The sequence below is a fragment of the Cuculus canorus genome, chromosome 6 (assembly GCF_017976375.1).
Source record: "Cuculus canorus isolate bCucCan1 chromosome 6, bCucCan1.pri, whole genome shotgun sequence".
NCBI lineage: Eukaryota > Metazoa > Chordata > Aves > Cuculiformes > Cuculidae > Cuculus > Cuculus canorus.
This window is the reverse complement of record NC_071406.1, coordinates 22100061-22121874: the sequence shown is the minus strand read 5'-3', so window position 1 is coordinate 22121874 and position 21814 is coordinate 22100061. Positions and strand designations below refer to the sequence as shown.

Sequence of the window (21814 nt, the reverse complement as noted above, 5' to 3'; positions counted from 1 at the left end):
ACATGTATATTTAAATGCCATATTACTATAAAAGCTCAACGATTTCAATTGAAAAGCTATCATATGATTTTGCTATTTAGAGATGAATATGAAGCAGCTATCATGGATATGCCCTCTTTTTCCAATGAACTATTTAAAAGCTTTAGACTGAAATATTTCATTAAATATCTTGTATCTTCTAAATTGTTACTTTTACTTACCTTCTGTCGTAAATCCTGAATTTTCTCCCTTTTTTTTTTTTTGTTTGTTTGTTTGTTTTTACTGTAAGATTTTCATTAGTATTTGGTATTGGAGGTTTTCACTTAAATGCATCTCTCTCTCATGGTGGGTATTTAACTAATTTTGACTGCAAATATTTTTCACCTGTGCACTTTCACTCTTTATAAGTAGTCATTACACAGGTGGTACACAGGGTACACAGGCTACAAGGTGCTTTTTTTTTTCTTTTAAAACCAGATACCATTCCCCCCCCTCAGCATGGTGCTGGCACTGCCCAGGCTATGGTCTTTTACTTAAAACCTTAATTATTTTCAGTCTTACACTTAAGTGAGTGGTAAAACTTGCAGCATTTCAATACGAGTTGTGTCTTGACGAGTGAGTAAGAGCAGAAAATAATCTGGCTAGACCAGGCAACATAGATGCTGGCTAAATTCAGTTTGTCACCCAGCTGGAGAAAAACTTTTCCATAATGGTCCAAGTCTACAATTATCGGACTATTTTCTGCTAGTTACATCTGCTTTAATAGGAATGGTTCTTAGTCAGGCTAAACTTTTGCCAGAAATCGTCTAATACATCAGTTCAGCTCACGTTAATTCTTCTTCTTGATCTTGGCACTTACCTGGCAGCAAAAGGCCATTACTGTGTGGCAACATCCAGGTCAATTATCCTGTCCTCTAAGTGGACATTTCCTTCCCTGGGATACTGTCATTACTCTACTGCTATGAACAGAAGCACTTTCCACTACTCTCTGTTTTGTGTAGGTCTGATCTGAACACCGAATTGGGAAACTATTCGGTGAAACAAGCTCTCTGTGGAAGCAGTCCTGAATTCTGTAACACTATGTTCTTAGTGTAACTTAATACCAAAGAAAGGAAGCACGTTGCCACTCTATACCCTGAAATGTTTAAAAAAGCAAAAACATTATGTTATTCCTGATGACACATTTAAATCATACATCAGTAGTCAATAGGATGTGCTTTTGTCTCAAAGACTTTTTGACTGACCACTTCTGGATCAGCTCCATCAGTTATTTCCTCCACTGCTGTCACTCATTCTGTAACGCTAAAGGTATCTTTCACTTAATATCCATCAGCAGCATACTTCTAGAGCTTGCATTTTTGGCAAAACAATGCTAACCAATGAAGCTAAACGTATTTCTCACAAGGCTTTCTGTAACAGGGCAGGCTGTGAAAGATTCTTTGGTAGTAAAGATGATAACTGCTTGGTTATTAATTTAATAAGTTGACCCTAAGAATATGGTGTAGAAAATTAATTCAGAATCATAAAAATTAAAATATTGTTAAGGAGCCGTACCATGGTAACTGTCCATTAACTTCTCATTATTTCAGATGTGAGGGTTCTGGTGGTATTGTCTCATCTCATTATTTCCTGGGAGAATAGATTTTCTGCAGTATTCAACAAACATACCAACACACCAGTTTTACATGTTCTTTCAATTACAAACATTTATCGAGCTGCTGCTTTTCTTGATTCAGAAGTCCATGGCAAAGTGTATCTCTGTCATCATGGCTGTGATGGAGCTTGTTTGACAGCCGCCACCAGAGGAACCCATCTGAGGCTGAATGGTTCCAGATTGGTCCCAGTGAAGTTTTGACGGCACTGCTCATTTGGCTGTCTCATTATGCAACCAGAAAGTAAAGGCAACTTTGTAAAAACGTAAGGAGCAAATAACACATCCTCTATGTTAAAATGCAAAATTTAGCAAATTACTAATCAGGTTACTCATTTGTTTGTTCTATTTCAGTTCAAATTTCAGTTAAAAAAGGAAATGGGGAACTGGCTACAGTAAAAAGCGTCCTTACTTTAAAAGAAATTTGCCGAAACGAACTCGTACTTACGCGATGCCCAATGGGACGTTAGGAACCGTACAGGCTGCCACTGTCTACCAAGCACTTTCAAACACAGTTTTGTGCCAAGTACCTTGCCCTGTGCAGCAGAGTGACTGCCATTTCATCACACCGAGAGGATCACAAGCCTCTTGCCCTTGGATTCTGCACTGTTACACACAGTCCACACACGGAGAGCACATTTTGGCTGTGCCGCCGGCTGGCTGCCACGGGCCCTGTGGCTGCGCCTCGGCAAGAAGGGGCATTGCTAACCTCGACCACTGCCCACCTCTGCTCCAGCGCACACCCCAGCCTGACCTGCACGCTCGCTCCCAGCACCAGCACCCTGTGCTCCTCTTCCTCCCACGGCTTTGTGCGTAGCAAACAAATTAACGTCAATAATTAAAAACCCCAATCCCAAACAACCCACGGCACCAGGCCGTCGCCAGCCCTGGGAAGGCAGGGGCTTTAAAGGTGTTTACCACCAGCAGCTCCCAGGTCCCCGCGCGGAGCTCCGCTGGCGGAGGGGCCCCGGAGACACCGAATGAAACCAAGTCGCGGGACCTTCCCTGCGTGACCCCAGTGTTAAACGTGTTTATTTCACGCTGCGGGCGCGGGTCGCTTTACAGAAACATCTCATGCTGGAGCCCCGCACGGGGCCGAGGAACACGTGTATGGGAACAGAACTATTAAATAACCTGTACAGAAAGCTGCAGTCTTTTCCCTCGAAAGCGCCGGAGGCCCCTGGCGCCCACCGAGCCCCAGTCCCGGTGCCCCCTCGGGGCGCCCGTTGGTCACGGCTCGCGGCCGTCCTCCCGCTTGACGCCATCCGCCGCCGCCTTGAGCTTCTTGTTCTGGTGGGTCTTGACGTGCTTGGCCAGGTGGTCGCTGCGCATGAAGCGCTTCCCGCACTCGGGGCAGACGAAGCGCTTCTCGCCCGTGTGAGTCCGCAGGTGCCGCTGCAGCTCGTCGGAGCGGGTGAAGCTCTTGCCGCAGAAGAGCCAGTTGCAGACGAAGGGCCGCTCGCCCGTGTGCCAGCGCAGGTGCGCCTTCAGGTGCGAGGTCTTGCCGTAGACCTTGCCGCAGCCGGGGATGTGGCAGACGTGCTGCTTCTTCTTGCCCGGCTCCGCCTCCGGGGCGCTGCCCGCGGCCGCCTGGCAGTTGGGGCAGCGGCAGCGGCGGCACCTCCTGGCCGTGGCCGCCAGGGGAGACTTGGTCTGCAGGAGGGCGGCGATCTGCGTCTGGTACTGCGCGAAGTCCGAGTGTCCCAGCACCAGGCTGCGCGGCAGCGCCGCGGGGAAGCGGTGCCCGCAGCCGCCCGGCGCGCCCGCCTGCTGGATGCTCCACCAGGGAATGTCCTCGGGCGGCGGGTTGGGCGAGAGCTGCCGGCAGGGCTGCGCGGGGGGCGGCAGCAGGTTGGAGTAGCCGGGCGGCAGCGCGGCCTGCGCGGCGTACGGGACGTAGGCGGGGGGGCAGCCCGAGGGCAGGGCGGCCACGGAGGAGGGCAGCACCTTCACCGGCGAGAACTCGTACGGGTAGGAGGGGTCGGCCGGGGGCGTGAGGGGCAGTTCGTGCGCCCCCCCGAAGGACGGCTGCAGGTGGCTCTTCTGCGGGGTCAGCCCCAGGCTGGGGTGCGGCGGCGGCAGCGCCCCCGGGGAGTGCGCCGGCATCTCGCCGCTCCACGGGTGGAAGATCCTGGACGGGGATCCCAGCGTCGGGTCGTAGGAGACCGGCAGGAAATCCGAGGGCGCCGCGCCCGGCTGTCCGATCCGGCTACAGGTGGCGGCCAGCAGCGCCAGCGGCGAGTGCTTGGCCAAGTCCGGGGAGGCGCTGGGCGTGCGGTCCTGCGCGGGACGAGAGAGGGACGGGGGCACGGACAGCGCGTTATTCGCCGCCCCGCGGGGAGCTCCGGCGCCCCTGCCCGGCTCCCCGACCCGCCCGCACACCCGCCCGAGCCGGGGCCGCGGGCACCGCACTGACCTGCAGGAAAGCCTGGAGCGAGTCGTTGCGGAGCACGGCCACCGCGGCCATGGCTACTGCGGCCGGGGGAAGGCGCCGGGGCACGGCCGGGGCATGAGGGCGCCGGGAGGAGAAGGCGAGGAGCTGCCCGGTTCCCTTCCCTCTCGCCGCCTTCCCTCCGATCCGGCCGCCGCGGTGCCCGTCCCGCCCCCCCCGCGCCGCGCGATCTCCGCCGAGTGTCTGACTGCACCAGGATCACCTCCAAGAATTTGATAAGGACTTTGCTGGGCCGCCAGCCAGTCAGAGGGAAGATTTATGGCTTTGAAGTTTGCCGCTACCCAATCATCAAAGAATAGCGGCTCTTTCAGAAGCGAAAGCAAATCCTTTGAATCCACAAAGCTCCTATGGTGTGTTTGTTGGTCTGGATAAAAGAACTGATTATTTGGGGGGATGGGAAGGGAGGAGATAAAGGCGGGACAATTAATGAAGTAATCACTATGTGGGAAATGTATATACACAAATAATTGGATTTTCTTGATCAAAGGACCCCTTACCGCCTGGAGACCCTCGCGCTGGATGTGCAAGACACTGGATCTCCCCCCCGCCTTTTTTTTTTCCTTTTTTTTTCAATTAAAAATCAGTAGCAGCGCCCTAAAGTGACAATGTGTCTTTGTTATCGCCGGAGAAATCGCCCTCCGGATTGCGCTGATCGTGTTTGATGACTCAAAGTAAAGGCGCACAGCGAGTTCACCTGATCGGGGCTGGTCGATCCCAGCCCAGCAACTTCCCTGCAGGAACCGGGGCCTCACGCTCCCTCCTTCCCTCCGCCCGCCCTTCCCCCGAGGCCGAGGGAGATGCCCTCGGGGTGACTCCACCAGCGCGTTCTCCTCCCCGTTAGCCGGGCTGGTGTCGCTCCCCTCGCCCTGCGCCAGCCGGAGCCTCCGCCCGGTGCCGGGCGGGAAAGTTTCCTCTTCCCTAGCGGGAGACGCGTGTAAAAGACGTGATTCCTTCGAGCGGAGACGGGAGTCTCTCTGGGCAGTCTCCGGAGCCGGGATGCGGGCAGGCGGGCTGCGCCTGGGGCTCTCGGGTACTCGGTATCACCCGTGCCTGCCGCCCCCCGCTCGCCCGCCTCCTGCCGCGGAGCCGCGCTCGCTCCTCCGCCGCTCCGCGTAACACGTGTGCGAGCGCGAAGAGCCGCTCCTCTTCCCGCCCTGTGCGAGGCTGTCCGCCGGCACAGCTGGGGCAGCCCCGGGGCTGCGGCCGCGCTGCCCTCCCCCCCCTCTCGCCCTTCTCCGGCTGCTCCCGGGCCGTGGCAGAGGTGCGAGGCGGCCGCTCGGCTCCGAGGGGCGCCGGCCCCGTTTGCCCAGGTAACTCGATCCTCCCCGCGGCGGCGGCGTTCGATTGTATTCACACCGCCACTGAAGTCCCTTTAAACGCCAGCACACAGAGATCTTTATCTGCCTTTCCTGTGGAAACAATCACTGTCCGCTCAAAGGCTTCCAAGAGTCGTAGGGCTTGAATCGCATCGGTCGCTTTGAAGGGATTAAAGCGCCGAGTCCTCTCCCACGGCTCCGCATTGAGTCCCGGGGAGAGGTAAAAGCTCGACCCCGCGTAACACTGACCCCCAGCCGCTTCCAAGCGCTCCCCCTGAGCCAGTCGGTGGCGGGGAGACAGATGGGCGCCCCGCACCCTGCAGCAGCGGGGCCGCCGCTCCCGGAGCTCCAGCCGGGCAGGAGCGCTCCCGGCCGGGGCGGCCCCGACCCCGCAGCCCTGCCCGCATCTCCGGCCCTGGAGCCGCAGCTCCCTCCGGGCAGCGCTCCCGCCTGCGTCGTCCCGAAACTTCTACATTCACAAACTTGCGCCAATCCCGGGGTCCTACGAGGCGCCCGATCTGACTCCTGCCTCGATGTTTGCTAATTCGTTTTATCGACTAATTGCCGGAATGATAATCTGAACGATATCTATAAACGAAAGTCGATAGGTATTCAGGAGACGCCGAGCATCCCGAGGTCCCCCCGGCCTCGATGAACCAAAATGATTCGTCACGTTACTACAAGGTCTCACGTTTCCAAAGGGTCGGTGGAAAGCCGGGCAAGTTTCTATGCAGACACCACACTACAAATGCCATAAATCTGCATCCGAGAAAGCACATTACTTAAAAATCGAGAATAATTCCTCATTTCTGGGAGAAACCAATGGGCTGAATAATGAAACGTCGCAGTCATAATTTTCTGTACAAATAATTAGTGTTCAAACTCGGAGCATTTCAGTCTCCTGAAATGTATTCTTAATGAAGTGATGTTCAGAGCTTTCATTAAAAATGCAGGGCTGGAAGATCAAAGTACAATATTTATTTTAGAAATTTGTTTCAGTTATCAGGAGATGCAGGTATCAAGGCCAAATGTCAGTTGCACAAAGCACCATTTCCATGCCAAACGGGCCGCTCTATCCCCAGTGCCCAGCGCAGGGACACACAGGTCCCATTGGCACAGTCCAACGGAGAGCGGGGCTGACCCCGTGCCATGGGCTGGGAGACTGCCACCTCCACCATGGAAACCCACCCACGGACATGGGGCTGTGCCGCACTGGATGGTAACGAGTGACTTAGAGACAGTGGACACAGAACACGGGTCACCATCTTCGCTGACAGGTATCTTCAAAACCAGATTTTTTCAGATTCAGGTGTCTCGGAGCGACTGTCCCACCACACAGGGCTCTGTGGACCCTGGTTTGAATGCGGGCAGCAGAGGAAAAAATGCGTGGAAGTATCAGCTTCATGGGTGCCAGTGGTCCCCTTCACGCTATCCACTGTGCCTTGGACTCCTGGGCCCTGAGCACCCCATTCCAGATCCCACCTCAATACCTTTCCCAGTGATGGCTCACACTGCTACAGCCTCCCATGAGCTCCCCACCCAGGTTCTCTCCTGACACCCCTAGTCCCTCCCAAGAATTTAGCGGTCCCCTGCCACAAACGCCCAAGTCTCTCCAGTTTTTTAGTTTTTTCAGCACAGCCACGAATGACCCTGGGAGCCTGGATGGGCTGAGGCCACCTTCCTGCCCCCAGCTTAGGGCTGCCTTAAATGGAATACTGATCATAAACAAAATACTGTTCCTAAACAATTGTGACAAAGAATCAGAAACAGGAACATATTTAGACAAACAGCCTCCTAGTCAAGTTCTCCACGAGAGTGTGGCAGGCTTTGAACCTGAACAGGCTTTAAATAAGCTTGCTTGGAAAGGCAGTGTCTTCACAGCAAACCTCATTCAGACCCCAACTGCCGGGTTTAGAGCCTCGCTGAAAGACACTGTCCACAAGGGCAAAAAGTTTCACTGGAAATAAGGTAAATCAATCTATGTATACAGCTCCCAAGCATGCATGGCTACACTGCCAAAGGCTGAGTTATGTACCATCAATATTATTATTTATTTCAGCCTATGTACATTTTTATGCTAGGCAACATGACTGAAGTAATAGGACGAGTCACCTGTTCATATTTTTAACATGCTAGTGTGTATGGTTTATTTATTGGCTTCAGATTCCCAACAGTTTTAACACAATTCTATCTCCTAAGATTTAGCAGAGTTTAATTTGAACATCAGTAGACGAAAATTAAAGAAAGTTTAAAAACTGCTATAGCATCTCCTGCATTTTTCTGTGCATAAAGGAAAAACACAAAACCCTAGACAAGATCAGTGCATGCAAAGATGTATTTTGGATTTAGAGGCTTGCCTCAACCTTTCCCAGTCTAGGTGTGGATTTCACCAGGATTAACAGAGGATTTCCCAAACTTCTGAAAGCTGATCTGCCCCTACAGAGAGTAGAACAAATTTTATGCCTCACTACAGTTTTACTGCCTGTTGTTAAAGGTTTAAATATCTTAATGTATTAATCTTCTGCTCCTTACTTGCCTGGCCCTTTGTGACTCCTCCTCCTGCCTCAGGGAACATCGGTGAATACTTCTGGATACACTTCCTCCCCTTGCTTCCATACTTTAAAAAGGAGTCAGACTCTTAACTATATCAATATTGAAAGTGTTATTCTTGGCTCCACTTGGAATGCCTGGGACACCTTTTGGTTCAAAACGATAATTTCAAATTCTCGGGAAACGCCGTCTGCCTCCAGCGTACAGGGCTGCATTTTCTTCACCACTCTAATAGCTAGAAATGGACTTCTACAAAATGGAAAGCAAACCAAGACTCTGGTGAGCAGCTGAAAAGGATCTGCTGTGTGCACCCTGCTTGTCCTCTAATTTTGAGGGATATTAGGTAAAAAAGCCTATGTATTTTCGGTGGAATGCATTTGTTTGGGGGGACTGGATGGGAACCTTTTATATTATGAGTACAGATACACACAGTCACTCTTTTCCTTGCACTGTAATTATTCAATATGGAATGAAAAGGTAATTAAATTGTTATTTGCCTCCTTTTAACTATTGAGAGTATATTATCTAAAAACCGTGTCTCATGGTAATTAATTTTAGTTACATAGTATGTGTATTGACAAATTACACAGATACTGATGTCTATACTGTGTTAAAACTGGAAACAGTGCAAAGTCTAGACAAGGAAGATCATTGTTCAATTTACACACAAATATTGTATGATCATAGGGCTGCCATATTGCTATCGATTTGACTGAACGGATTAATCCAACACTGTAAAAATATACCTGTTACTTAATGAACTTGCGTTGTAATTTTAGAACATTTTGGTACAGAAAAGATTAAGTGTTTTCTAATGGCTATATTTTCAACTATTTCAAAAATCACTTTTTAAATAACCCGTTCTTCAAGGACTACTGAACAAGAATATATAAAAGAATCTATAATTTTTCTTACAAAGTGCAAGTGCTCTATACAAAGTCTGACTTCTCAGTTCCAAAAATAAAAATATCATCTATAAAATGATTTCAGATGTATGCAGTGCTTGTATTATGCTTTCCATCTTCACAGGGCTATAGAAATGTGAGATCACTCTCACCACACTCTTGTGCAGCAGAGTCAGCTTCCTTCACCTTCTCTACAAAGGAACAACATGGCCAGACACACAAATGCTCCAGGCTTGGAAGAAGGTCCTCACCTCAGTCCTGCACTTACAATACCAGATTGCTCCTTGCTAAACACTTCAATTCTTCCAGCTCATGTCAAACCTCAGAGCCCCAAAGTGAAGTAGCACTGACCAGGGAGCACTGGCCAAGGCAGGTACCTCCTGCTGGCTGGCCATGCCATGCCAAGCCAAAGCAAACAATCTTAATCTGGGAATAAATCACACTTCACTCTTTAATCAGCCCCTATTGCTCAGGGCCAAACAGCTTCACCAGCTGTTTGAGAAAATAGGACAAGAAAGGATATTCCTTTCTGACAAGGGATTCAGCATGACCATGACTCCTGCTCCAGTTTAAAGAACAGCGGCATTTTTATCACACTTTTGGAACTTCCAAGATGGAGGGCAGATAGGAATGACCTTCAAGTGGGTACACTTCTTGGCTTTTCTCCCTCAGTGAATCTCACACTCCTATTGTTCCTTCCACATGCAGGAAAACCCCATAATATGCTGGAATTGAGCTGAGAGAATCACATATTGTGTATGAAAGAAAGACTGGTCCATGGTGAAGGACAGATAATGCAATCAAATGGAAATATATTCCTAGTCTAAATTTCCTTATGCTGGGTAATGAGAGAAAGACTACGACGCTTCAGTGCTGCAACTCCAATGCCCAAATGATACAGTTCTACCACATGAGCCACTTTCAAACCCAAAGAAGTGGATTCAGGAGAAATACAAGATGCACAAGCACCGCCTGCTTCTCAGGAGACCTCACTATACCACAAAGAACAATTTTACAAAATTTTAATCTTAAAATAAAGAAGTCTGGAGAAAAAACAAGTGCAAAGGCATGCAATTTCTTCAGTGTCATCAGACTAACTTTGTGAAATGCTGTCATCCTTACCGATGCACTAGCGCATAAGGTTTAAAGATATTCTATTTCTGTCAAAGTTCTTACAGAAGTCCGTGGAATAGATGTTCATAAAAACTGGACTGGGCTCATAATTTGCTGCTTTTTTTCACTTCCTTCACTACACACACTGTGTGTACTTGGCATATAGAGTGATTCAGAGAGATAAGCTTCTCCATAGTGCCAATGATTCTCTTTAATGAGATATAGTTATCAGTTGATTCATGAATTTCTCTTGCCTGTTCTCATTTACTTAGCTCTAAATTAAGGATAAGATCATTTGCATTCTAGAAGTAAGAGTGTTTATAAGAGAACAAAGTAATCAAAATCCCTCTTAAATTTCTTAGAAACGTACACAGTGAAGTTAGAGGTAGTTCTAGCGATGTACATAGTTTTACCCATTAAACTCCACAGCAAAGGCTCAAGAGAAAGTATTACACTTCCAGTAGTATCTAGTTTTCCATATTAATATAGCATTCCCTTATCTCAGGAATATAATGTAGGAAGAGACAAAAGGAGCTTTCTGCCTTAACTTTCAGATACCCTGATGACCTCCTTCTGGGACATCCTACGCTCTCTGTTAATTTAGATACCATATGTCTCATTGGTCATCAATGCAGTTGCTGCTCTCTAATTTATAGCTCTCACAGGGATTTTGATCACACAATCTATAAAACTAATCACTTCATCTGTTTATTGTTGTTCTACCAGTCAGACACAGCCCAGCTGATCCGTATTTTCTTATACATACTTGAAAATAGCACTATCTAGTCAGCTTTGTTCTTTCCTTTTGGTATGTGCTGCTCCACTATCATTTATTCACAATTTGCAGAGCTCAGAGCAAAGCATTATCCCTACTGGTCAGATGTCTGGAACTGGGAGGGAGTAGCCTGGAAACCAGGACTTTCTTGTGACATTATAGCAGAACTTTATCTCTGCTGACATTCCTGCAGTCCCTTGATTGACCGAGGTCTGAGCTCCTGTTTGTGTGTGTTACAGGGTGGACACGTTTGACCTCCTTTTCCTGTGCAAACCATCATTTTGGGAGGGGTCAGAAGCAAAAGGCTCACCGTCTAGGTGGAGAAGCTGAAAAGGTAACCTCCAAGCAGGCACCACGTTAGTGCTGAGATTGGCTTGAGGAGCTGAGAATGAGGGTGGACACACACACACTGGTGCTGGGGTCACTGCTAATGAGAATACCAAGATGAATGGAGCAGTCAGTTCACTCTGCTCTGAGTGATTGATTGAAGCTAGTTTCATCTCTGCAGGGTGTTCTTTTTTGGCTAAAATAACTTTTCACTCAGAAGTCCCCTATATAGGCAGATACAGCCTCCTTGGGCACTCAACCCATAGCTATATTCAGCCTAGATAAGGAGTGGAAACTTTATGTCTCCACTTCCCCGTTCTCTCCCACCACCACCCAGTAGTGCAATCCTTTTTCACAGTGCACCTTTCTTCACCTTTTTGTAAACTTGCCAAGTTTACCAGTGACAGGATATGAAAGGAAGGAGAATAGCACCTGGTGGCAGGGGGGTATTATGGATATTTTTCTGAATAACAGGAGTAGAGCCATGGAGCTGGGGAAAAATGTTGGAATTGGATCAACAAGTAAAATCTTGGGACAGCCCTGAGGAAGAAGAAGGTCAAATTGTGCAGTGAATGTATTGGGAGGAGCAAAGCATTTATCTTTGCAACAGCTTTATAAAGATTTAGTATGCTATTATTCTATTCTTACCAAAGGTAACACAAGGAGACCACATACCTTTTCCTATGTCACATATTAGCCCTGCTAAAGAGCAGGGAGTTGGACTGAACAGCTCTACTGAAGAGTAGAGGCACACAACTTGGGACCATATCGTGCAATGTTCTGCCTCATTCCTCTTACAAAATCCAAACTCTTTTCTCAATCCCTCCCATCCTCCTCAGATTTCATGCCAGTCTCTTCTGACACTTGTTAACTCTCTCAGCAACTTTGAATTATGTGCAGATAGTGATCTTTCTGTGGGAAAGATAGCTGCGGAGCAAAGCCCAGATAACCTTGGATAGAGAGGAACAACGAGATTGTATGGAGGCAGTCAGGAGACAAACACACACGCTATGCAAGTAGAGCTATAAGCCAACATGTTCACAAGACATGTATTTCTACTTTTCCTGGCGGACGGGAATTAGATCATATGAAAAGTAAAAATACAGAACTTAACACTTTTTCTTTATAAAGAGAAAACTCGTATTAGGTGGGCTGTACTGAACAGACAAACGTGCCTTTACAACTCAAACACCAAGCAGAAATAACTAGGTGCTTGCGAACTTTTACATCCTACCCTTCCTCTACTTTAGTAAACTCCTAATCTTCACTACAGGATTCTGTTTGAGGCTCTAGATTCACTTACCAATTATCTAAAAAACCTCTCTCAATGATGACAACCTCCCTTGCAGAAAGACCTGCAAGCTTTGCTACTGATACAGTTTATGAAATCCAGTGATGCTGCCATCTATATTTCCTTGTTCTCACACACAGGAGCAGTCAGAAGAGCTAATTTTCTTCTGCCTCAAGCAGACCGTCCCTCTATGCCAGTTTTCTTCTCACCTTAGTCAGTGCTCCACCAACCTTTTTTTCAGTGAATCACCATGTACGATGACACACAGTTAATGTAGATCTACGGCACTCAGTTATCTCCAGTGCCTACCACTGCCTGCAGAGCAGCTGAGTTACGGTAGCGTTTTATGGAACACAAATCTTGAGTTTTGATTTTTAAGAAAGTGAATAGCTCTGTGGCCATCACCCTGTTTCCTTGCTAACAAGAATGTGATATTTTCAAATACATGAGGCACCAACATAAAGTTTTGGGATGCTATTTTCCCCCCTTACCAGCTCCTTGTCAATCCATGTTTGGCTGGCTTCCTATAATGGTCTTACAGGCCTTGTTTATGTGGTAACTGGCACATTCACCTCATGGAAGTCTGGAGAGTTCAAAAGAGGAAGAAGAGTTTGGAGTACTTTTCATTATTGGCCATTCAGAACAGTCCAGAAGATGCAGAAAACTGTTCAATCTAACCCTTGTTTAGCACTCTTCCTACAAGTCCTTTGTTTCAGTCTAGGTTTCCCTGTTGTTATTTACAGCTATACATTGATGTACAAAGAGCCAAATGAAGACTCATAGGATATTGAGAACAAGCTTGTAATCCTGCTTCTCAGAGTGTTATGTGAGCTATTGTTAAACACGATTTTCCAGCTACTGAGTAATTATTTTGTCATAAATGTCAATAGTGTGATTTTAATGAAAATACACGTATTTAGTCTAACTGAGCATACAGATTATGTACTTAATTGTAAATGGGCTGTAAACATCTCAGATCTTTATGTATGGAGAAAATAACAATATCTATACTTAGATATTTCGAGCGAAGCTTGTTTTTTTACAGATTGAGCTGGAAAAATTAAGGTGATATATTTTGATCTTGTACTATTTTTCTGATATCTCTTGATCAATTTAATTTGAAGGTGAAAACTTAAACTTACGTTAGAGATACCCACCTGAAAAATAAGGGGAAAGGTTTTTTTAAGCTATATTGTTCATACAGAAGAAAACAATCCTCCTTAGATAAATGAGGAATAGCAACTGTTTTTGCTACAATATGCTTATAAATATGAAGGATAGATCAAATCGAATCTATTTACATCAAGCCATCTAATAGCGTATTTATGGAGGTCTGTTTGGAGAGGTATTTGCTAGTTAAATATACTATTTATCAGCTAGATATGATTTTTATTACCTACACAGTAGGCTACCTTTCTGGAGTTTCAGCTACTAAATTTCTAGCAAACTAAATAATTACCGGTTTTGAAAATTAACAATCCCAACACTTTTCTTACCATTCTTTTTGTGCTGGTATTTTCTGCAAGCTCAGACTGACATTACAGGAAAGGTTCTTTCCAAAGCTTATGGAAGATTTATAAAAGATCATGGGTTTACTTGTTTAAAAACTTGATTCCTTGCAGTACTGCAGTCCTCCCCCCCCAAAAAAAGTTATACTTTGAACCATCAAAAAGTAAAGATTTTCTTGTGATTTCTGAAAGGGATCCTGGATCCCAAGATACCAATTTCAATATCATGGCTATTTCCTACTGAAGAAAAGCTAGGAATCTAATACTTGATACATTTTTGAATTCTAATTACTAATCCATTTGTAAGTCTGCATTCTAAAAAACTTACTTGGAGTCATATGTCACTACACCACTTGCCTTCTCAAGAAGCTTCCAAAGCATCTCAAAGTGTTTTTTTGCCATAGGTGTTATATGTATCTCAAGATGCTCTGCGAGATGATTTAATGTTTTATAGTACATGATGAGAACAATCTTCAGAATTTACTAAAAGTTGCGTCTTCCATGCAACCTAATGTTTCATGTTTTTTTATTTTCTCTCCCTTGTAGATTTCTCCCTTTTCTTCTGAGTCTCCCTCGTCATAGTTTTCAAATCTATTTTTCACAAGTCCATTAATTTTTACCTTCATCAAAGATCATTAATACTTCTCTTTTCATATCCATCCTTTAAGATTCTTCTTCCAAGAATCACCCAGAAATTGATACAACAGAGATTAGTATGCTAGGATGCCATGGGGTAAAATGTGAAGGCTTTGCTTCCTCAGAGATAACAAATTGTTTGGTCTCCGTTTGGTTCTGCTCAGCATTTGGAAGAAGCGGTGAAGCTAGCACCTTGTCACTGTACTGTGGCAGAGACAATGAAGAATCTGCCTCTAATTCTTTTTGACACAAAAGAAGACAGGAGAGAGAAAAACCGTGACCACCTTGGTCTTCAGTTTCTCCTTCCTGTGGAAGCTGGATGACATTGAAGTTTCCTGCACATTGTGGCTGAGCAGAAGAAAAGTTAGGCGTATCTGAAATATGGAACATGCCCAAGAAAATACCTAATAGTCCTCAGAATATCATCCATAGCTGAAAAATACCTTAAAAGAAAGAAAAGTAGCCTTAAACCCAGCTGAATCAATACCTGTCATAAACACTACATTTCCTTTGAAAGTTTATATCACTGTATTTTTAGCTCGTCAGCAATATTTCCAAGTACTAAGTGTGTTTCTCTTATTATCAAAGCAAAGAAATACTTATATCCTCAGGACTTCCATCTGCAAATTAAAAAAAATAATTAAAAAATGTAAACTATAAACGAAACAGTGACTGAAATTTCTTCCTGAAAACATTGTATTGAGTTACTAATGACTTTCTAATAGAGAAAGTTCTTTCAAATTACTTATTTCTACTTGTTTTATGACAGGTACACTCACCTTGAATTTTACACAGGGGGTCCAGAGTGTTGTCCTTTTTGCAAATTTGCAGATATACTTTAAAAAACTTTGGGAATTTCCACCTTAAGTGAAAAAATATGCAGATCTTTGTTTAACAAAGGTAGTCGTTTCAACAAACACAGGACAGCTGACAGCTGAATGTTACAAATGGGGCCTCATAAACAGGGCTTAACAATTTTGTTTAAGATCACAAGTTCCCAACAAACACTTGAGCCATGGAAGAATGTCCATTAGCTGCAATAAAAGCAAAACTGGTAGGGCTTTGTGATTCAAGGGAGGGCCTGAAAGACACACACAAGCGGACATACGCAGCACACTGGAGAGTAGTATACATTTTTCAATTTGAATTATTTCCACTCTTGTTTCTTCCTCTCTTCTGTTAAAGACATTTTTCTGCTCTATATTTAATCGTGATCACATTTCTATCCCATTTAGCTCCCGCTAGTCTCTTTACATAGTATCGGGTGTGATTTTATGTCACGAAGTAAAAAATATCTGTAACTAGAGTTGTTTTGTCCCACTGTTGTTAATCTTTAATCTTTTGTGCGATGCATGGAAAGATGCTAAACTTTCTGTGCAATCTTAACTGCAGTGATCTGGGAGCAAAGCAAATGAGGTTTAGTAGATAGGTTTCTGTTGTCATTATTAAACTTTATATGCTTTGCTATGTAGGCAATGTGTTTTATTTCTCTTAACTTGAAAGAGGTTTCTGTCTTATTGTTGCAATTTATTAAGGGCAAACAATCTAGGGCTTATAATAGGCCTGTAGGCAGAACAAAGCCCTTGTCAAATGGAAGGGTTGGCTGCTCAGCTGGGTAGCATGTAAATGTGCAAAAAGAACTGTTCTGTTCAAAGACACTAGACATGCTTTTTAAATAAAACATCTCATATAATTGAGAGTTGCCAGTTAAGTGTTGTGTTGGAAATGTTAATTTAAAAAAAAAATAATTTAACAGAAATAAGAGAGTTGTAGCCTATTTTTTAGTAAACTGTCATAATAAGCAAAACCCCACATATCACTAAGGTTTCTATTAAAGCCCAAACACAGTATGTTTCTAAAACACCAGCGTATTGTCATTTTGTTTCACTGTATTATGCAAGTCAGGATAAGTTCATTGATTGCTGTATTCACCTGGTCAGACCATGGAAACTTGATCTTATCCAAAAAAAAATTATATATATATATTTAGTATAAGTGATCACTCTGTCTGCTACTTTGACATGGTATCATGTTTCAAAAAGTAAGACAGTTTCTCATTCTACAGCTCATTTAAAATATCTCATTATGTGCCTCCTTTGCAAGAACTGAAATTAAAATGACAGATAAAGATAACAACATAATAGGCATTTTTTTTCACGCAGTAGTCCACTCGGGCACAGGCAGTTCTTTTTTTCCTCTTTGGTTAAAATGAATAATCGGGACAGTATCATCAATTAGATTTTTCACTGTAACTTTTCATAATGTTTCCAGACTTCACTATTTGGCAAAGACAATTGGGACAGATTTCTTTATTTTTTCCTCTGGCCTAAAATTCGAAACCCCCCACTTCCCAAACTGTTACCACCGAAGAGTTTATTAAATGGCTGAAAAAGACAGCTGGTCCCACCATCTGTTAAAAATTTTCAGGGGCCAAATGAAACAGGTTACACCTTTAGCCATGCCAAGTCTTCCAATACCCCCTCCCTCTCACAGCCTGTGGAGGGCTAATCTGAATTTCACGCTCTGATTTTGCTATTGCTAATGTCTGAGCTTCTTATGTGTGCTTCTTGTAGTTGCTTATATTAGTTCTCTAGCAGTAACAAAAGCTCCCCTCTCCTTTCAACCTACCTCATTTGCAATCAACGGAATCCTGGGTCTACAGTCTCTTTTACAATAAGATACTGTACCTTGAAGGAAACCCACAGAGAACCTAATATCTGACTTTTTGGAGCAACAGAAAAAAACAGGGGTACATTTCTGTTGTTTTGCAGCCACTTTTCTGTAAATGCTAATGGAAGTAATTCAGATGTGCCAACAAAGACAGAATCTGCAACACACTGCAGGTGTGAGGGGGCTGAAACAAAAGGGATGCTAACCCTAATGGTATTTCTTGTCATTAACAATTCTTTGATGTTCATACTTGAGGCTCTCTTTTATCTTGTAGTTTTTCAGCCATCTTTGTTAACATGCAGTGCAACTAAATCTTTTTTTCCCTAACCTTTAAAGACATCTGCAAAATGTTTATGCTAAGTTAGTTTCCATAGCATCTTTCTGTAACACACATTGAAGTAAAATGTGATAAAGCTTGCAAGGTTATTATTAAAACATCAGTAAGTTCCTATCATTAAGTGAAAGGAGCAGATCAATAAAAAGAAGCTCTTAATGTTACTTTAATAAGGATGAGTTTCTTGTAACAGGAATGGGGATTAACTTCAGTGTAACAGAAGCGGTGTTTATAATATAGCAGCTCTGTTGATAAGAACCAGTTTGTTTTACTTGTACTCATTAAAAAAAGAATTGGAAATATCAGTACATTCCTATATTAAAGAGCCTTTCACAATATAATGTATTTAAGGGCATTCTTATTTTCCAGAAGGGATTTTTCTACCACTAAGTGGGCAATGGCATTCAGTCAAGGCACTGTAGGTGGAGTTTCTCCATATCCATCTGTCTTTCCATGACTTACAGATGGAAAAATGCTGTGTCTTTTAAAATGTTCAACTCAGTAGGATGACAGTAAAATGAAATGAACAATCAAAGCACATAAGATGCCAATCTGAACTACTGCACAGCACTACCAGCAGACTCAGTGTTTTGCTCTCATCCCATCGGTCATGTCCTGTTAGATCACATCCCATTTTATCACAGTCTGTTGCATTATTGTTGCAACATGCTGGAATGTTAAATGAGCAACATAATCAATCAATACCAATTTCCAATTGGAATTCAACTGTAAATCTGAACAGAGTTAAAAATGCAGGAGATTGTAATATAAGTTATCAAAAGATGCAGTTTTATGAAACCTCACGCTTTGTTTTTCTTTCAAAACTTCATTTATAAGACGTCAATTTAATAAAATAAATTAAGGTCTGTACCTGCATTAGGCACAGTGCTTATCTTTGAATTTGGATGTAAACTTTCATCACACTAATCCTATGGAACAAGAACATAAAAATCAGTGGTTACTTTCATACTTTTTTTTTTCTTTTACAGCTTACTTTCATCTTGAGGCATAAAGGCAAACCAGGAACAGTGTAGTTAGTACATTGTCTTGTTCCAAGTTTCAGCTGTACGGACTGATGGACTGAGCTGCTTCTCTTGTTTCATCTACAGCATTCAACAGTCTTAGATATGTGTATGGAAATTGGGGATCTTAGATTATTGACAACTATATCAAATTATCAGATTATTTTTAATATTATATTTTAATCAGAAATTGGGGATCTTAGATTATTGACAACTATATCAAATTATCAGATTATTTTTAATAGTTTTCCTTGCAACTCTACTGAAGAGGGCTCACTCTCAGGGTGACAGAAATTACAAAACTAAAATTTCCTGTTGCAAAGACTGTGATCTCAGCAAGAGCCATTATGTCATAGAAGCCTTTACATAATTTCTCCCATTGTATTAACTATGTTAATTTGTTGCTTATAACAGGGAGCAGCAGCAAGACCAAAAACACTGAGCAAACTATGTCACACAATTTTGTGAAGTACCTGCTCTGCATTCTTCTCCCTTTGCTAAAGGTTCCAACGAAGGTCCTCTACACCATCATTTCCCAGCTATACAGCAATGCCATACTCCAGCATCCGGCTCTCAGAGTATCGCTTCTACCAGAATCATAAGACGCGGCTACCCCTGTCCTGTCCTCTCCCATCCCCACCAGTGCATTGCACAGCATGGTGTGCCAGTTCTGCTATTCCAGTTTCACATAGGTCTTCCTCAGAGACTCGCCACAATCAGTAGCACAATGATTTTTTAGGAACAGCCCTGACAAGGCTCCCTCCCTCACAGCGCTGTAGTCCAGCCCCATGGACTGCATCCAGACTTTGTTGTGGCGATATTACTTTCACTAAGAGATCAAGATGAGACTTTCAAGTTTACTTTTCACTGGTGATGGATCAGAAATTTGGACTTGGGTCTTCTGCAGAAAAATGTAAATGTTGACCTACCAACTTGGCATCTCCATTCGCCAACTAGCTTATGAAATACTACTTATATTATTGAAAAAATATCTCTCTGCAATTCAATTAAAAAAAACAGGCCTGCCAAACAAAAGCAAGGAATGTAATCTATTTCTGGCCTGATCAATAATATGTAATCTGGTTTCTGGAAACGTTATTCCAGGATGTGTTTTTCACTTATCTGCTTCTATGTCCTCTAGCATCACAGCACAAGTACCACAATAAACACTCCCCTGATAACACAATGTATGTATTTATTGTTCTGACCGATACTGGATTTATACATGTAATAAAGTAATTTCCAATAATTCTTGAGAAGTCCATTAAGAGGAGTCAGGGCATCAGTCTGTGCCTAAAGACACAGTGTGCTAGTGTTATGAATTGTCAGCCTTCTCCCTTACCAGTTCCAGTGCCCACCACGAAGGAGACACAAAGCCTCTCACTGAGTTCCACAACCTTTAGCTCTGGCGCAGAGGACCACTCCCTGGCCTTTGGTTTTCATAACATCCTATGCTAATTTTGACAGCCTGGGAGTCCTGCTATGTTGTTAAGCAGAAACATTTTCTATTAACTAAGCATTCTATTACAACTCCTCCCCGGGTGAAGAGTTTTAGAGAAAAGGCACATTAACAAAATATTGTTAACAAAATTTTGTTAACAACAAAACTGACACTATTTGTCGTATTTTTGTAGTTGGATTTAGCAGCAGACTGAGCAAGTTTATAACATGCCATGTCTTACTCAAATATTGGTACTAAGAGTACCTACCTATTTCTTAAAGGATGATGCTTTTGTGCTTTATTTTCAATTGAACATACTGTACGTATCTGGTTAACCAGATGACTTTTAAAAATGCCAGAGCTTGGCTGTCTCTCAAAATTCTCCTTCCATTTTAAGAAAAAAACAGTAGGATTGAGAAATAAGAGTATTTCAGTTACTTATCTCATCTTACTCTTCAGTTAAGTAGACTTCAGCTACTTATCTCATTGTCAACTATTTTACAATAAAAAAGCAATATCCCTATACAATTACAATTCTTACAAAAAGAGGGAGCAAATTTTTCATTAATAGCATTATTTTAAAAAAAAAATGTTAAATTTTTAAATTGGGACTTAAATCCCATTTTACATCAATTAAATTTTGTTGGAAAATAGCTAGTTGTACCACCCAGACACCTTGACCTCCAGCCATTCGCTCTCATCACAAAAATACCTTCTTAGTCCCTCTCCATCAAGTCATATAACTTTCCCCCAAACTTCTTATTTCCTCATTTTCACTAAAGCGGAAACTTGTGAAGAAACTCTACTTAGAGTGACAGACCTGATTTCTAAAATGTGACATTTGATCAGTTGTCCTTATACACAAGAAATCAAGCAAAGGTCAACGGATATTGAAGAGAGACCATTGTGCATTAAAACTGCCGGCTTTAGGCACGCTGCACTGTCAGAAACAACCACATAATGAAGTATAGGAAACTTGTTCTGTTTTCCTACTGATTATTAAGTTCAATATCAAACAATGATGGACTTAAGACACTACATGTCCTCAATTTCTTACATATTTTAAGTTTGTATTATCTTCTATATTGAAAACTATACTTTTTTTTTTACATGATGATAGAAGATAGAAATAAATATTCCTCCACAATGTTGGTTATGACAATGAAGGTTAGAGATTATCCAGTCGAGACTACTTTTAAAAAGAAGTATAGCAGAAGTTGAAGGGATCTAAAAATAGAGAAGAGCAACACCAGGAGATTCCTTAAAAATCTTTATAGTGTGCAATAATTCATATTGAATGAGAAGTGCATTGGGGGTACATAACAAGTAGTATAAAGAAAGTAAATTGGTACATCTCTTTTACCCTCTGACAGCGCAAGTCAGAAGGTCTCCAACTCAATTAAAAAGGACCACGTCTAAATACATTCCTTTTGTTTAAAACTGAAACAAAAAAAATCCAGTGTTGTATGGCTGTGTGCTGTGTATGGCGCTTAGTACCACAGCGCACCAGAAGTCAGGACCTTAGCTGAATTAAAACATAGCAAGACAATTGCTTTGAAGTGTAAACATTCTCAGTTATAGAAAAATGTCATATAAATATAAATTTATATAAGCATTATGCTTACATCATCAACTATGCTAAATGAGATCCGATAATCAGTAGTTGCCTACTATTAGGAAGAAATTTTCCTTCCAGGAAGGTGACTTTATAATTGTTTGGCGTGAGTTATTTTCTGTACCTACCACTGACAAATTTGATGTTGATTATTACCACGGAAAGGAAAATCAGCTTTTGGCATCACTGGATTTAGCGAAGTCTTTAGCTTTAGATTATTTATAGCCAT

At 43.2% G+C, this 21814-nt stretch overlaps 1 protein-coding gene across 1 annotated transcript; it reads right to left on the bottom strand.

Annotated features, from left to right (window-relative positions):
• Window positions 1–2693: 2693 nt before the first annotated feature.
• SP5 (Sp5 transcription factor) lies at window positions 2694–4305 on the bottom strand. Its single transcript, XM_054070135.1, has 2 exons — window positions 4047–4305; window positions 2694–3910 (listed from the first exon to the last, which is right to left on the bottom strand). The coding sequence occupies exons 1-2, from the start codon at window positions 4095–4097 to the stop codon at window positions 2861–2863; spliced, it is 1101 nt and encodes a 366-aa protein (XP_053926110.1). The 5' UTR covers window positions 4098–4305; the 3' UTR covers window positions 2694–2860.
• Window positions 4306–21814: the final 17509 nt, after the last annotated feature.